The 17,806-nt window shown below is 44.5% G+C and overlaps 1 protein-coding gene across 3 annotated transcripts in view; it reads right to left on the reverse strand.

Annotated features, from left to right (window-relative positions):
• Window positions 1-167: 167 nt before the first annotated feature.
• Window positions 168-17,806, reverse strand: part of GFM2 (GTP dependent ribosome recycling factor mitochondrial 2) — a 70,534-nt gene continuing 52,895 nt past the window's right edge. For all 3 annotated transcript variants that reach the window (XM_068248506.1, XM_068248524.1, XM_068248515.1), the window contains 3 exons: window positions 9,191-9,306; window positions 7,341-7,523; window positions 168-386 (listed from right to left, as the gene is read on the reverse strand). In XM_068248506.1, the coding sequence (XP_068104607.1) occupies window positions 261-386; window positions 7,341-7,523; window positions 9,191-9,306 (425 nt within the window). In that variant the 3' untranslated portion in view covers window positions 168-260. The remainder of the gene's footprint in view (window positions 387-7,340; window positions 7,524-9,190; window positions 9,307-17,806) is intronic.

Genomic DNA, 17,806 nt, shown 5'->3' on the forward strand with positions numbered 1-17,806 from the left:
GCTTGACAGCTCCTCTTTAATCAAAGCCAAAAAGAAGCAGGGAGTTCTATTACAGGGACCGAAGTTGTGGTTTTTCCCCAACCACTTATGTAAACTAAAAATGCCTATTCAAAACTGAAGAACCAGCTTCAACTTTTTTTTTTTTATGGTTTGAGATTTCATGTAAATGCTATGGAAAAACATTTATTACAAATGAAACAAATATTGTGTTATTGATACATCTGGAAGTTAAGTGAGGTCTTTGATTTCTAATAAAGTTTTTACAAAAGTCCCCTTTTCCTTAGCAAAGCATTCTGGTCTTGGAAGTCCATCCCTTCATAGTTCGCCAGCTCCAGAGTAAATGTGGCGCTTCCCGATGTTAATGAACGCACGTCAGTAGAATACCCCTGCAAAGGTTTAAAATGATACATTTTAAGTGTGCATAGAGACAAAAGAATGACACAAATCACACAGATTAACTTTCACAAGCATTTTAAATAACCCCACTACAAAATCCCTCTTAGGAAATAATCTTGTTTCTTTTAGGTTCATGTGAAATGTGTCTTGGTCACAGGAAGTGAGGACATTTTTACCAGCTACCAACATGATTTAGCTGAGGCAGTACACTGCTGCATTTATCTGCAACACTGGGAGGGTGAAAAGTAGGGATGTCATTGCTTAGGAGAATTTGCAGAGAAGCATGTGATCAGCTGATAGATTTGTTAGGTTCAGATTTGCTGTGATGACTTCCTGGTTTAACACATGATCATACCCAGCAAATCAGAGTCTTACAAATCTATCAGCTGATTAACTACTTTAGCTTTTAGGACATAGCTCCTACATCTGAAAATGCATGCTGGACATAGGAGCTACGTTCATGAAAAAAAAGCGGAGCTGCGGAGGATTTCCAGGGCTGACTGTTAGCCCAGAGGTCAATGAATGGGAACGCAGTTCCCATTCATTGATCTAAGTCCCCATTAGAACGACCGCTGGCTTCTATGGAGAAGCCGCAATCGTTCTGTTACACATCCCCTCTTCACAAAGCTTACAGGAAGCCCCATCCCCCCCAAAAAATGACTGGGGCTGTCTTGTGGCTAAATAGTAAAACATCTTTTTTTTTTTTTAAAGGAATAGATACACTTTTACATTTAGAATTAACTTTATCTCCCACACACCCAAAAATACTCATACATTTTTAATTAAAACAAAAATTACAATCTGAACTTTTTTTTAGTATGCATGTCAAGAGGGTATATTACTATTTTTTAAATTATAAGCTAGTAAATAGTGATGGACGCAAAACTGAAAAAATGCACCTTTATTTGCAAATAATATATTGGCGCCATACATTGTTATAGGGAAATAATTTAAATGGTGTAATAACCGGGAGAAATGGGCAAATAAAATACATGGGTTTTAATTATGGTAGCATGTATTATTTTAAAGCAATAATGGCCAAAAACTGAAATTATTTTTTTCTTAATATTCCCGTTAACCACATAAGGACCACATTACACCCCCTTAAAGAGACTCTGTAACAAAATTTTCAGCCTTAGTTCTTCTATCCTATAAGTTCCTTTGCCTGTTCTAATGTGCTCTGGCTTACTGCAGCCTTTCCTAATTGCACTGTCTCTGTAATAAATCTTATCTCCTTTCCTCTGTCGGGCTAAGGCTTGAATGTGTGGAATGTGCAGGGCTGCTTATGATTGGATAGAAGCGATACACACCCTCTGCAGGCCCCCTGCAGGCTCTGTATGACTAACACACTGCTTATGTGAGCCTATCACAAGCTGTGTGTGTTTGTAAACACTGCCTAAAACTGGCAATTACAAGCCAGGATTGCAGCAGAGAGGGGCCCAGGAGAACATAATGAATAGAATGGTATGCTTTTTGCTGTAAAAATTTTAGAGTACAGATTTTCTTTAAGGACCAGAGCCTTTTTTCCCATTCAGACCACTGCAGCTTTAACGGTTTATTGCTCGGTCATACAACCTACTATCTAAATGAATTTCCCCTCCTTTTCTTGTCACTAATACAGCTTTCTTTTGGTGCTATTTGATTGCAGCTGTGATTTTTAGTTTTTTTTATATTCATCAAAAAAGACATGAATTTTGTTAGATTTTTTTTTAACTTTCTGTGCTGATATTTTTCAAATAAAAATAAAATTTCTATATACATTTGTCCAAATGTAGGCCCCGTTCACACTTGCGTTTTGGCATGCAAACGGACTGGATCCGGATCGGATCAGGTTCCGATCCGGTCTGTTTGCATCAGGCATGCATCAGGCTGCCATCCGAATCCGTGGGGTAAAAAATATACAAAATTACCATAAAATTGTTGGTCTGCAGAAGGTGCACCTGTAGAATCAGATCCTCCGCTGTAGGCCTCACCTCCACCTAACCTGCCAAACAGCTCCAGCACGTGTATCACTGCTGCTCCACTCCAGATATGCTGGGCCCATGTGTCCCCATCCGAAGTGGCCGCTATAAATACGCATAGGAAGTGGGGTAGAACGTAGTTTGTCTCCAGTGTGTTCTGTGCTTTCCGTTCCCCATTGGTTTCTATATCCGGATGGTGCAGTCAGGATCCGGTTCGGGTGCGTGGGCCGGATGATCCGGACCCAAAAAATAGCGCATGTTGGAAAAGCCTCCGGAGTCCGGATCCGATCCGGCTCCGTTCTGTACGGAACGTACGCATGTGAACATCCGCATAGACTTTGCATTGCTATGCGGAACGTACGTTCCGTTTGTACAGTATACGGTCCGGATCCGATCAGGCAGATCCGGACAGGGAACGCTAATGTGAACCAGGCCTTATTGTACTACATGTCTTTGATAAAAAAAATCCAATAAGTGTATATTTATTGGTTTGGGTAAAAGTTATAGCGTTTACAAACTATGGTGCCAAAAGTGAATTTTCCCATTTTGAATCATCTCTGACTTTTCTGAGCATCTGTCATGTCTCATGAGGTGCTAAAATTCCAGGATAGTATCAATTCCCCCCAAATGACCCCATTTTGGAAAGAAGACATCCCAAAGTATTCACCAAGAGGCATGTTGAGTTCATAGAATTTTAGCGGAAAATGACACTTGTGACAATTTTTTTTTCCATTTCTGCTAACTTGTGACCAAAAAAAAAAAAAAAATGAAATCTGCTACGGACTCACCATGCCCCTCGCTGAATACTTTGGGATGTCTACTTTACAAAATGGGGTCATATGTGGGGTGTGTTTACTGTCCTGGCATTTTGGGGGTTGCTAAATTGTAAGCACCCCTGTAAAGCCTAAATGTGCTCATATGACTTTGGGCCCCTTAGCGCACCTAGGCGGCAAAAAAGTGTCATGTGATATCCCCGTACTCAGGAGAAATAGTAATGTGTTTTGGGGTGTATTTTTACACATACCCCTGCTGGTTGGGAGAAATATCTCTGTAAATGAGATTATTTTTTTTTTACACACAATTGTCCATTTACAGAGAGATGTCTCCCACCTAGCATGGGTATGTGTAAAAATACACCCCAAAACACATTATACTACTTCTCCTGAGTACGGCGATACCACATATGTGGCACTTTTTTGCAGCCTAACTGTGCTAAGGGGCCCAACGTCCTATGAGTACCTTTAGGATTTCACAGGTCATTTTGAGGCATTTGGTTTCTAGAGGGCCCCTAAAATGCCTGGGCAGTATAGGAACCCCACAAATGACCCCATTTTAGAAAGAAGACACCCCAAGGTATTCCGTTAGGAGTATGGCGATTTCATAGATTTTATTTTGTTACAAGTTAGCGGAAATTGATTTTTTTTCACAAACTGTCATTTTCCACTAACTTGTGACAAAAAATAAAATCTTCTATGAACTCATCATACACCTAATGGAATACCTTAGGGTGTCTTCTTTCTAAAATGGGGTCAGTTGTGGGGTTCCTATACTGCCCTGGCATTTTAAGAGCTCAAAATGACTGTTCAGGGGTAGAAGCATCTGCAAATTTTGATGATAGGTGGTCTATGAGGGGCCAAATGTTTTGGAACCGGTCATAAGCAGGGTGGCCTCTTAGATGACAGGTTGTATTAGCACTTAAGTGCAGGAAGCGCAGGATGTTCTCAAATCATGACCTAGACATGGCAGCAGAGAACATGGGCATGTGATGTATTGGGTGCGTAGACCAATAAGACCGCAATACATTCTTTTTGACTAGACCGATGTTAAGGAGAAGGACCCAAAAGATATTACGTTCGGAAACTTGGAGTGGTTTCCACCGAAAAGGCTGGGCATGGTAGCTTCTTGGATTGGCGGTTGTGTATTGTGTGGCATAACTGTTGATCTCAGCCACAATTAAGTCGTAGAGACCAGCAATGATCAGAAAAAATAATTTCTGTCATTGCGGTGGGGCGGGTGAGGGTTTGGCCGGGTGATTAGGAGCCCACACGGGGCAAATTAGGGCCTGATCTGACGGGTAGGTGTGCTAGGGGGTGACAGGAGGTGATTGATGGGTGTCTCAGGGTGTGATTAGAGGGGGGAATAGATGCAAGCAATGCACTGAGGGGGGGGGGGGGGGTAATTAGGGTCTGATCTGATGGGTAGCGGTGATTAGAGGGGAGAACAGATGTAAATGACGCTCGGGGGGGGGGGTGTCTAAGGGCGATCTGAGAGTGTGGGCGGGTGTTTGGGTGCCCGCAAGGGGCAGATGAGGGTCTGATCTGATGGGTAGCAGTGACGGGGGGTGATTGATGGGTGATTAGAGGGGAGAACAGATGAAAATATTGCACTGGGGAGGTGATAAGGGGGGGGGGGGGGAAATCGAGGGCAATCTGATGGTGTGTTTGGGTGCCCGCAAGGGGCAGATTAGGGTCTGATCTGATGGGTAGCGTTGACAGATAGTGACAGGGTGATTGATGGGTGATTGGGTGCAAACTGTGGTCTGAGGGGTGCTGTGGGTGGGGCAGAATCGGTGTGTGTTTGCTAGGGGGGCTGCAACCTGCCCTGGTGGTCCCTCAATCACTGGGACCACCAGGGCAGGAGGCAGCCTGTATAATACGCTTTGTATACATTACAAAGCGTATTATACGCTTACTATGCGGCAGACTGGGGGTTAACAACCTTCCGAACGACCGGCGGGTTGATGTCGCGGGTGGGCGGTGCCTATTGCCGGCGGATGCGTGCGCATCTCAGCGCGCGATCCGCAGCCAGCTAGTCCCGCAGGAGCCGCCACCGATGGGCGTATTGCTGTCCTTGCGGGGTCCACTTTGCCGCCGCCCATAGGTAGTGGACGGTCGGCAAGTGGTTAAAATGCATTTACAATAAAATTGTTCTTAGCAAAATGTACCACCTAAAGAAAGCCTGATTGGTGGCAAAAAAACCAAGATATACAGGGAGTGCAGAATTATTAGGCAAATGAGTATTTTGACGACATTATCCTCTTTATGCATGTTGTCTTACTCCAAGCTGTAAAGCCTACTACCAATTAAGCATATTAGGTGATGTGCATCTCTGTAATGAGAAGGGGTGTGGTCTAATGACATCAACACCCTATATAAGGTGTGCATAATTATTAGGCAACTTCCTTTCCTTTGGCAAAATGGGTCAAAAGAAGTAATTGACAGGCTCAGAAAAGTCAAAAATAGTGAGATATCTTGCAGAAGGATGCAGCACTCTTAAAATTGCAAAGCTTCTGAAGCGTGATCATCGAACAATCAAGCGTTTCATTCGAAATAGTCAACAGGGTCACAAGAACCAAGGCGCAAAATAACTGACCATGAACTGAGAAAAGTCAAGCATGCAGCTGCCAAGATGCCACTTGCCACCAGTTTGGCCATATTTCAGAGCGGCAACATCACTGGAGTGCCCAAAAGCACAAGGTGTGCAATGCTTAGAGTCATCGCCAAGGTAAGAAAGGCTGAAAGACAACCACCACTGAACAAGACACACAAGCTGAAACGTCAAGACGGCCAAGAAATATCTCAAGACTGATTTTTTTTAAAGGTTTTATGGATTGATGAAATGAGAGTGAATCTTGATGGGCCCATGGCTGGATTGGTAAAGGGCAGAGAGCTCCAGTCCGACTCAGACGCCAGCAAGGTGGAGTACTGGTTTGGGCTGGTATCATCAAAGATGATCTTGTGGGGCTTTTTCGGGTTGAGGATGGAGTCAAGCTCAACTCCCAGTCCTACTGCCAGTTTCTGGAAGACACCGTCTTCAAGCAGTGGTACAGGAAGAAGTCTGCATCCTTCAAGAAAAACATGATTTTCATGCAGGACAATGCTCCATCACACGCGTCCAAGTACTCCACAGCGTGGCTGGCAAGAAAGGGTATAAAAGAAGAAAAACTAATGACATGGCCTCCTTGTTCACCAGATCTGAACCCCATTGAGAACCTGTGGTCCATCATAAAATGTGAGATTTACAAGGAGGGAAACCGGTACACCTCTCTGAACAGTGTCTGGGAGGCTGTGGTTGCTGCTGCACGCAAGGTTGATGGTGAACAGATCAAAACACTGACAGAATCCATCGATGGCAGGCTTTTGAGTGTCCTTGCAAAGAAAGGTGGCTATATTGGTCACTGATTTGTTTTTGAATATCAGAAATGTATATTTGTGAATGTTGTGAGATGTTATATTGGTTTCACTGGTAAAAAATAAATAATTGAAATGGGTATATATTTGTTTTTTGTTAAGTTGCCTAATAATTATGCACAGTAATAGTCCCCCTAAAATAGCTAAAACTAAAAACAAACTAAAAACTACTTTCAAAAATATTCAGCTTTGATATAAATGAGTTTTTTGAGTTCATTGAGAACATGGTTGTTGTTCAATAATAAAATTATTCCTCAAAAATACAACTTGCCTAATAATTCTGCACTCCCTGTAGATCATTTCATTGTGATGAGCAGTGAAAGTTATTGGCAAATGAATGGGAGGTGAAAATTGCTTGGATGCATAAGGTGAAAAAACATTAATCGCCCATTCACACTTAGCGGTTTATCAAAATCGCTAGCAAAACGCTATCTCTTTTTAAAGCACTAGTGCCATAATACCCTATGGGCCCGTTCTCACTTGGGCAATTTGCGTTAATCACCGGCAATTAACGCAAATCGGCAAACGCAAATTTGTATCCTGCACCATTTTGAGGTGATTTCCCGGCGATCGCGTTTAGTGCTATAGAAGCGCTAATCGCGATCAGAAAAAAATCGCCAAGTGTGAATGGCGATTTTTTTTTTTTGGATTAGGCCCCGTTCACACTTGTTTTTGCAAAGCGTTAGCATTTTGCAAGTGGGAATGGGGCCTAAAGGCTGAAGTGGTTAAACTGATCATATACTACTCCATTGTCATTCCTATTGAGAAGTATAAACTACGATGACATTTTTACCATGAGTTCTGCAAGTGGAACAAATGCCGACACGACTTTGTTATCCATCCGACTCTGGATCTCCTGAATGTTGCCTCTCCTCTGGGCCAGATCCCCCAGTACTGTGCCCAGGTACTCCTCACCCATCGTGACCTCCAGCCTCATCAGCGGCTCCAGCACCTGCTTCTCTGCTTTCTTTAAGGCCTGCAACACAACAGAAAAAAACAGGGTTTGTGTTTCGTACCTGTAAAGCATACGTGTCAAACTCTGGCTCTCAGGCCAAATCTGGCCTTCAGCCATTAAATTTGGCACTCAAGGGGTTTCCACTTTGCACTATGTTTGGCCCACTCTAGAGCACCAGGGAAATAATATTGGAGGTAAAGTCCTAGAACACCATGGAAACTATATGGGGGAGGTAGGGGGAAGCACAAGACACTAGGGAACTGCATAGGGGAGGGAGGGGGCCTCTAACACCAGGGAATTGTATAGATGAGGAAGGGTGGACCACTAGACACCAGGAAACTGTATAGGAGTTGGAGGGGGCAATTAGACACCAGAGAACGTTATAAGGTGGCCACTAGACATTGAGGTTGGCCCGCGACTTGGTCCAGTGTTCAGTTTCGGCCCACTTTGTATTTGAGTTTGGCAACCCTGCTGTAGAGTAATGTGAAACACTAGCAGTCACCTGACATTAAACAACACTGCTACATGTCTTTCTTTGATAAAAGTATATGGAGAGATACTCCTGTTCAGTGCCAGTGGTACCATCACCCAGCAATCCATACGTGGAGAGATACTCCTGCCCAGTGGTACCAGTATAGTCACCCAGCAATCCACACTTTGTTCTGATCATTGTGAGTATAGGATACTGAACTCAGGGAATGTTTGGACCTTGTAAAGATAACTAATTTATAATGAATCTGTAAGGGAAAAAAGTGCCCCTATGGGATAGGGGAAGCCTTTTGGTCCCAATGAGGCTTCCCCCGTCCTCGTCTATCCCAGCAGTCAGTAGCTGAAAATATGCTGGGCTCCGGGATCATAACATTCCTGTATGCGGCTCGCGCAGTAGCGGTTTTCTTTCAGGCTCAGGCGCAAATAGCCAAACCTGATCTTATCTGCTCTACTGCGCAGGCATTCGGTGTCTTATGATCCTGGAGCCCCGGCAGCTGACGGCGCTGGAACAGAGGAGGACGGGGAACCCTCATTAGGATCCAGAGGCTTCCCCCTCTCCAGGTAAGTGCCCCCCAGGGGCTTTTTTTTCCATACAAATTCTCTTTAAACAGTTCCGTTTAATGACCACAAACATATGAAGCTGAAATTCCACTTAAGTTTATATAAAAAAACTAAAACACACCACTACCAAAACATTAATAATGTACTGATAGAGGCAGGGAACATACTTGGCTTTCAGTTTTCTGCGTCGTTTTTTGCATACCAAGTGTGTTTCTATGCAGAAAAACACGTTTTTCACAGCAGCTGATGTAATGGATACAGAGAACTGACAAAATGTGCAGAATCATGATGCAGAATTTCATTTTTTTTTCTGCGACGAAAAACACATTAAGTGTGAACTAGCCCATTGATTAACAGGAGTTCTCAGTTTTTCTGTGCAGAAAACGCGTACAAAAACAGTCAAGCGTGTTCAGTACCTTAATGTTTAAAAAAAAAAAAAAAAAAAAAAAAAAAAAAAGCTTAAGGTTTAGACATGCAAACAACTTAAGTAACATTAAATTACAAAATTTATGAAATTAAGATTTATGCTTGTAACATTAAAGGAAAAAAACAGTACAGTCCTACTTTATCTGGTATTACTTTCACATGGCAAAGTTAACTAATCTTTTCTGTAGAAGTTACTAATATTAGATGCTTACCTTCTGCAGACAGCGTGAGATACAGGCAGACACTACGGTCGCTGAGGTACCAGGCAGAATACTTATTGAGTGCACTGTGACCTGAACATCCTGTAATGGAGAACCAAGCAGAGGACCTGTATAAGAGAGGAGAATACACCAGTCACTACTGTACATACAATACATACACTACATGATACATACATATATGACCATGGTAGGGATTAGATTGTGAGCCCCTCTGAGGGACAGATAGTGACAAGACAATATACTCTGTACAGCGCTGCGTAATATTTCGGCACTATATAAATACTCAAATACAATAAAGTATCTACTACCATAGGCATTACAGGCCTTTTTTGGAGTGAACCAATTCACTCATCAGTATATTTCTGGGATGTGCGAGGAGGGGTACAAGAGCAGCAACATTTTTGTAATAAGAAAAGGTCAGTGTTGCTGGGATAATTTTAAGATATGCATCCTTCCCTTTCCTAGTCAGCTAAGGTAGCTCTTTTAAGGGGTTAATTGGACAGGTACCCCTTGTTTTCTATGCAGGGTTTCACAATTTTGCTATTATTGGAGTTAAACCCATCCTCTTAAAGTGAACCTGAGACACACCACATAGATGAAACCCTTTATATTGTCCGCCACTGACCAGAACCCGCTTGTTGTTCACAGCTGTGCTCCCCTCCATGTACGTGGGTGCCGTATGTAGCTGTAGGTGCACGCCTGCGCAGTAGGATGAAGTCGCTCGTGAGCATGAAGAGCAGTATGGAAGCGCTCATGCACTGAGGGAAGCACGGCCACAAGGGATATTGTTAGATATTTTCTCTGCACAGCAGCGGTGGGTTCAAAGGAGTACGAGAGGATTCGACGCCGGGAGACTTGGTTGCAGGATACAGCCGGTATATGGCTTATCCTGCTGCTGCACAAGTCCCGGCAACGTTAATTACCATTCCCCCTCTAGGTCCATGTGGATGGTCGGGAATGATGTGTTTTAAAAGTAACTTCGGCTCCGTCTTCTGACTGTGCTGAAGTTACTCCCTGTGCACCACTATAGCCGTAATTCCTATTATGGTCTATGGTGGCGCCAACTGCGCCCAAGGCGGGCAGCACGGTGGCATAGTGGTTAGCGCTCTCGCCTTGCAGCATTGGGTCCCCGGTTCAAATCCCAGCCAGGTCAACATCTGCAAGGAGTTTGTATGTTCTCCCTGGATCTGCGTGGGTTTCCTCCGGGCACTCTGGTTTCCTCCCACATTACAAAAAACATACGGATAAGTTAATTGACTTCCCTCTAAAATTGGCCCTAGACTACAATACATGCACTACACAATACAGACATAGACATAAGACTATGGTAGGGATTAGATTGTGAGCTCCTCCGAGGGACAGTTAGTGACAAAACTATATATACTCTGTACAGCGCTGCGGAAGATGTTGGCGCTATATAAATACTAAATAATAATAAGTCTCTTGCGCTGGATTGCGAGTGTTCGATTCAAAGATGGATCGGGAAGCTTCTTCCCTCTACTTGGGTAAGTAGCTAACATTAAAAAAAGAAAAAAAAAATCACAGATTTCTTTTGAAGTCTGACCACCAGTTGTTTATGGAAACTCAGGCTTAAAGAGACTCTGTAACAAAAATTTTAGCAGTATTTCTCCTATCCTACAAGTTCCTAAGGCTGTTCCATTGTGCTCTGGCTTACTGCAGCACTTTCTACTTGCACGGTCTCTGTAATAAATCAACTTATCTTTCCCCTGTCGGAATTGTCGGCTGTGTCTGGAAGGCTGCCAACTATTCAGTAGAGATGTGGCGAACGGTTCCCGAACCTTTCGCCGGCGAACATCTCTAAAGCCATGGGCCTCTTACTACTTCCGGGTCGCAATGACCCGGAGTAGTACGCCTGCGCTGCCTGGCGGAGCGCGTCCTAGATCGCGCTCCTGTTGCCGGGCACTTTCTGCGCATGTGCGTGACGTCATGAACGACGTCACGCTCATGCGCAGATAGTGCCCGGCAACAGGAGCGCGATCTAGGACGCGCTCCGCCGGGCAGCGCAGGCATACTACTCCGGGTCATAGCGACCCGGAAGTAGTAAGAGGCCCAGAGAGGTTCACCACGCGAACAGTTCGGCCCATCACTGCTCTTCAGTAATGTGAACAAGTTAACTCCTTCCAAGCCCCTCCAGTGCTCCTTTGATGATTATTCCTCACAGACAAGGTCCCTGCTCTCACTGTCAGCTTGTCTCCTATCTGTGAGGCTGGTAAACACAGACTGATAAACTGAACAAAGAATAGCTGGCTGAGGAGGAAGCTGCCTGTCAGGCTGACACAAGTGCAGAGCCGAGATTCCAGGCTCTAAAGACACAGCTTGTCATGCTTCATTGACACAGAGCTCTTTCAAAACTTGCACATAACCTTTGGAGACTGAATTCAATGTGTAACTCACTGAATTCTCTGTGTATTAACTGAGTTCACTGCTCTGCTACTTCCTGTTTTGGTGGCCATCTTTTCTGTTTACAAAACAGTTTATAAAACAATTTTTTACCCGCTTTATTGCAGCGGAGAGCAGAAAAAATATTACAGAGGGGGCTAGGAGATGACCCCAAACAGGCAGGGATGTTTGTTTATATCTGATTTTGTGAATACAGATTCTAAAGGGAAGGTTCAGAGACAGTGACAAAAAAAATAAAAATCTATATCCACTTACCTGGGGCTTCCTCCAGCCCGTGGCAGGCAGGAGGTGCCCTCGGCGCAGCTCCGCAGGCTCCCGGTGGCCGACCCGCCCTGGCCAGCGGCCAGGTCGGGCGTCTTCTGCACTCCAATCTGCGTTTCACGCGGGCGCAATGACGTCATTGGACGTCCTCCGGGCTGTACTGCGCAGGCTCAGAACTACTGTAGTTCTGAGCCTGCGCAGTACAGCCCGGTGGACGTCCGATGACGTCATCGTGCCCGCGTGAAACGCAGATTGGAGCGCAGAAGACGCCCGACCAGGCCGCTGGCCAGGTCAGCCATCGGAGACCACCGGGAGCCTGCAGAGCGGCGCCGAGGGCACCTCCTACCTGCCACGGGCTGAAAAAGCCTCAGGTTTTGGATTTGGATTTTTATTTTTGTGTCACTGTCCCTGAACCTTCCCTTTAAGCTGTAAATTGTGCCAGCTCCTTTACTCTCTCATTTAAAGAGAAACTCCGACCAAAAATTGAACTTTATCCCAATCAGTAGCTGATACCCCCTTTTACGTGAGAAATCTATTCTTTTTCACAAACAGACCATCAAGGGGCGCTGTATGACTGATATTGTGGTGAAACCCCTCCCACAAGAAACTCTGAGGACCATGGTACTCCTGGCAGTTTCCTGTCTGTGAACCTTGTTGCATTGTGGGAAATAGCTGTTTACAGCTGTCTCCAACTGCCAAAACAGCTAGCAGCAGCTACATCACTTGCCAGCAGTAAAAATGTCACCATGTGATAAATGTCAGAATATAAATGGGGGATTTCTAAATATTTTACAATGGGCAAATACTGACTAAATCATTTATACATACTACTCTGAAAGAAGCAATCGTCCGGCCACTACTCAAGAAACCATCCTTAGACCCAGATGCTCTAAACAGCTACAGACCTGTCTCAAACTTCCCCTTTCTGGGAAAAGTTATTGAAAAGGCTGTCTACCTCCAAGTTGAAGCCAGGCTCTCCAGAACAAACAACATCCTTGACCCTCTTCAATCTGGCTTTAGGAAATATCACAGCTGTGAAACAGCCCTCACCCAGATTTGCAATGATCTGCCCATTGCAAGAGACAAGGGTCAATGTTCCATCCTGATTTTGCTCGACCTCTCAGCGGCTTTTGACACAGTCGATCATGAAATATTGCTCAACAGGCTACAAGAGTACTGTGGCATAGATGGCATTGTTCTCCGGTGGTTCAACTCCTTCCTGGCTGGCAGAACACAAAGGGTAGCCTTAGGGCCCTTCCTCTCCAACCCTGTACCACTAAAATACGGTGTACCTCAGGGCGCAATATTAACCCCTTTACTGTTCACCATATACATGCTGCCACTTGGAGAAATCATGCAAAAACATGGCCTGACATATCATTGCTATGCTGATGACACCCAGCTATATTTGTCATTCAAACCTGGCGTCACAGACCCTACTCCACAAATAAACGCATGCTTAGCTGAGCTTCAGGAGTGGATGAATAATAATTGGCTAAAACTTAATGCTGACAAAACTGAGGTTCTTGTTATCGAGGGCCAGGGCTCAACAGCAAAGCAGCCCCAGTCTCAACCAACACCGCTAAGGATAGGGAGCTCAGACCTGAACAACTCAGACTGTGTGCGCAGCCTGGGAGTACTGATTGATGGGAAATTAAGCTTCAGGAATCAAATCTCAGCTGTTGTGAAACATTCCTTCTTTCATCTAAGGAATATTGCAAGGATTAAACACCTAATTCTTTCAGAGGATCTTCCAACCCTAGTTCATGCCTTCGTCACATCAAGGTTAGACTACTGCAACGTCCTCTACACAGGCCTGCATAAGAAAGACTTACGCCGCCTGCAATAAGTACAGAATGCCGCCGCAAGGCTGTTCACGAGCCAACCCCGCCATTGCCACACAACACCAACCCTGTGCTCACTCCACTGGCTACCGATAAAATGGAGAATTCTGTTTAAGACTGGCTTACTGACATTCAAATCCTTGCACAATCTGGGCCCTAGATACCTGAAGGACTTGTTGCAACTGCATCACACCCCCCACAATCTTAGATCAAAAGGACGTAACACCTTGGTCACCCCTAGAGTCCACCTCAAAACCTTTGGAGACAGAGCCTTTTGTCATGCTGCCCCTACACTTTAGAACTCCCTGCCACACCCAATCAGGACAGCTCCATCCCTGGAAGCATTTACCGTATTTTTCGGACTATAAGACGCTCCGGACTATAAGACGCACCTAGGTTTAGAGGACAAAAATCAAGAGAAAAAAAAATACTAAACCTGGTGCGTCCATGGTACAGGGGCGTGTTATGGACCTTTTTGTCTAATTATTATGCCTCACTTTATGTCCTTCTTGTACTTGTGCCCCCTGTGTTCACCTATGTCCCTCTGTGTCCACTGATGTCTCAATGTCCTCTGTCCACCTGTGTCCTCTGTCTACCTGTGTCCTCCGTCCTGGTGTCCGATGCCTTGTGCTCTGTCCCCTTGTTTACTGTTTCCTCCATGTCCAGTAATTTCTATCCCCATTGTCCTAAAGTTTGCTATCCCTGTGTCCCCAGTGTCTGCATGCTTCCCTGTGCCCCAGTGTCTGCGTGTCCCTGTAACTCCATGTACTCTATGTTCCCGGTGTCTGTCTGCATGTCCTGTCCTGGTCTGCATCTCTGGTGTCTTAAACATACACTTCATCATCAGGCTGTTCCCCCCCCCCCCTCCCCCCCCGCAGTGTCTCAAATTCATGCCTCTCTTTCAGCTTGATCATCTATGTATGCATGCCCCCCGTGTCAGCATTTCCCCTGTTGCAGCGTCTGCCTGCACTCTGTGTCCCCGTGTTTGCATTTTCCCATGTCTGCATTTCCATGTGTCTGCATTTTCCCCGTGTCTGCCTGCACTCCCCGGTGTTAAAGGGAAGGTTCAAGCAAAATAAAAAAATGAGTTTCACTTACCTGGGGCTTCTATTAGCTCCATGCAGCCATCCTGTGCCCTCGTAGTCACTCACTGCTGCTCCAGTCCCCCGCTGGCAGCTTTCCGACCTCGGAGGTCGGCGGGCCGCATTGCGTAAGTTTTTACGCATTCCCGCTAGTGCAGGAACATTAACACATGCATTTTTACGCGTTACTGGTTCAATGCGTACATTTTTACGCATTGAACCAGTAATTCATAAAAACGTATGTGTTAATGTTCCTGCACTAGCGGGAATGATCTGGAGTATGTGGGCCGCACCACCAGGTCGCTGCACAAGAGAATTGGGGAACACGTGGCCAATATAATTAAGGGATTGGCCACACATAGTGTTTCCAATCACTTTAGGTTGTATCACAACAAAGATCCAGCTGGCCTTAGGTTTATGGGGGTTGAGGCCCATGTAAAAAGATGGAGGGGGTCCAGTTTGGTGCGGGATATCTCTCAAGCGGAGGGGAGGTGGATATTCAATTTAAAATCCTTTTCGCCCAGGGGTTTAAATGTAGAGTTCGATTTGAACTGTTTCATCACCACTGATATTTAGAATTTGAGGTCTCTGAGAAATTTGTGCCCCTAGAATACATTTTCTGGGGGACATTTAGAGTATCACATTAGTAGTATAAACTTGGGATGGGTAGTGAGGCCCATGGGTACATTTAATGATCCCAGTAGGGGCTACACAGATTTCTCCTCCTGTCTGAGTTGGGACCAATGTTGGCCCTAACTATGTAAACAGGGGATAGGGACTATTGCATTTTTGACAATGTATGTTTAATGGTTCTGTGTGGGGGATATGGAGCCCGCCAATAATAAGGGAAGCTACAGCTTTTTTTCGGTTTTTGTTTTTGTTTTTAAATTTTACCTTTTTATTCTTGGTTTCTTTTAGTTTAACAAAAGAGGAATATTGTGGCCTGCTGCTAGTAATTAGAAGTCTTACAACTAGCCAATTTTCCACTAGATGGCATAGTTTGAATCTATACGGAAACACTTGCGTTCCAGACGCGGTTTGAGTGACGCAACAGACGCGGGGTGTGCGTCGTTTTTTCCGCGGTTGCAATGCGGATAGCTTGACGCTATGACGCGTCTTACTCCCGAGTTTGAAGGGGAGGAGCCCGCACTTTAAAAGACGTCGGCGCCCTTGGTGACGTCAGCCCCTGATGAGTCCATTGGACGAAACGCGTAGGGCGGACCCAGGAGCGCTGACGTCACGAGGGTAGCGGGAAGCTTGGACGGTTACCTTGGAGGAGAGCGGAGTGTCGGGACGCCGGTGCCGCTGTATACCAGGGGAACGTTATTGGTGGGCTCTGATGCCCGAGATGCCTACATTTCATCTACTCAAGTGAGTGCGCTGGATTGCGCAGGCCACTGTCTGTTTTTAAAATTGAATTACACTATGTGCATTTATGTTGTTTTACATGTGGATATGTGCAATAAATCTGGAGCCGTTTTCTACCTTTGAACAAGTGTGGAGATTGTGATTGAGAGTTAGCCGCTTGAAGGCCATACGCTAGACCCACCTGGATTCTGAGGTGGTGTCCATCTGGTGAGCTGCTATACTGAAGGGGCTATATCTCACAGAGAGTGGCACACATTTGTTATCACCTGTGCACGTGTTGGGTGTTTGAACTTGTTGTTCCAGTAATACACTATGTGCGATTTTATGTGTTTGTTCTAGGACCACCAGAGGAGCGCTGTCACAACAACGTTGAAAGTACTAAGGTTCAGAGTGCCAAGGCACTCTGTAGAAGCTGTGGGTGAGGCTTGTTTAGTTTATAAGGAATTTAGAGTATTAAAACAAAACAAAAAAAAAAGTATTTGGCTTGAGGAATGCTCTATAAACTATATGAAAGGAACACAATTATGCAATGAGTAAAAGTTTATCTCGGATCCACTTTAAGGCAAAAGAAAAAGATATTTACAGTGACGGCCACGTACAACAGAAAAGGAGAGAGAAAATATAAGAGGGGAGTAAAAAAAATATACATGTATCATGGACAAGTCTTACTAAACACCCAAATAATGTGTGCTTGCAACTATCAGCAAGAAACCTGCACAGTATCTACGGTACTTTCCAGATTAATGAGAGATTTACAGCTATTTTAGTCGATGAAAAGAACACATCTAACCTTTCTAGATCTCACTCTAGATATCCGTCCAGTGTAGCTGTGGTGTATACACGCTCTCCCACCGCTCGTTCATGAGGGATTTATGCATCTGCAATTGGTGAAGGGGAAACGTGTTCCCCAAGCCAATTGAAGTGCTGAAAATGAATAAACATGCCTCAAATCATGAGGCATATGCATTCATCTAAGTGAAAGTAAAAAGTGTAGTTACAAAAAATGATTGAACACTTTCTGGTAACTTCCAGGAAAGTGTTTAGTGCCATCTAGTGGTCAAAAAGTATAATTGAAGTTAAAAAAAAAAAAAAAACATTTAATTATTATTAAAACCTTATTAACCCCCTTCCATTGTAGTTACCAAACATAAACACTAAAAAAAAGTGACTGAAAAAAAAAAAAAAAAAAAATTACCTTAGGGTCTGATTTTTGTTATTTTAGCAACTACGGGCTTGTAATTATTGATGGGCACAAAAAAATAATACACAAGTACACATTTTTAGGGCCAGAAGGTGGAAACCTGATCCGTGGACAATGCCACAAATATAGGGTAAAGTGCTGGGTCAGTCAGGCATCTCAGGGCAGCAGCACCTTAACGAGCAGAAAATCATTTGACATCATTCAACATAGTTTACCGGCATTTCGGAATTGCAGCATGTTTTGAACTCCCTAGGGGGACATGGAACTGCTCCAGCGTAGCAGTCTTGGATGCTACAAGTAGGGTCTACAATGGTATCTAGCGCTGCGTGTACACAGACGGAAAAAAGCAGATACTGTTTAAATAACCGCTTCCATTAGTCTGAATAGAACGGCGATTTAATAAACTGCGCTTTCGTTGCTCGGCGGAAAA

This window comes from Hyperolius riggenbachi, chromosome 1, assembly GCF_040937935.1.
Source record: "Hyperolius riggenbachi isolate aHypRig1 chromosome 1, aHypRig1.pri, whole genome shotgun sequence".
NCBI classification, from domain to species: Eukaryota; Metazoa; Chordata; class Amphibia; order Anura; family Hyperoliidae; genus Hyperolius; species Hyperolius riggenbachi.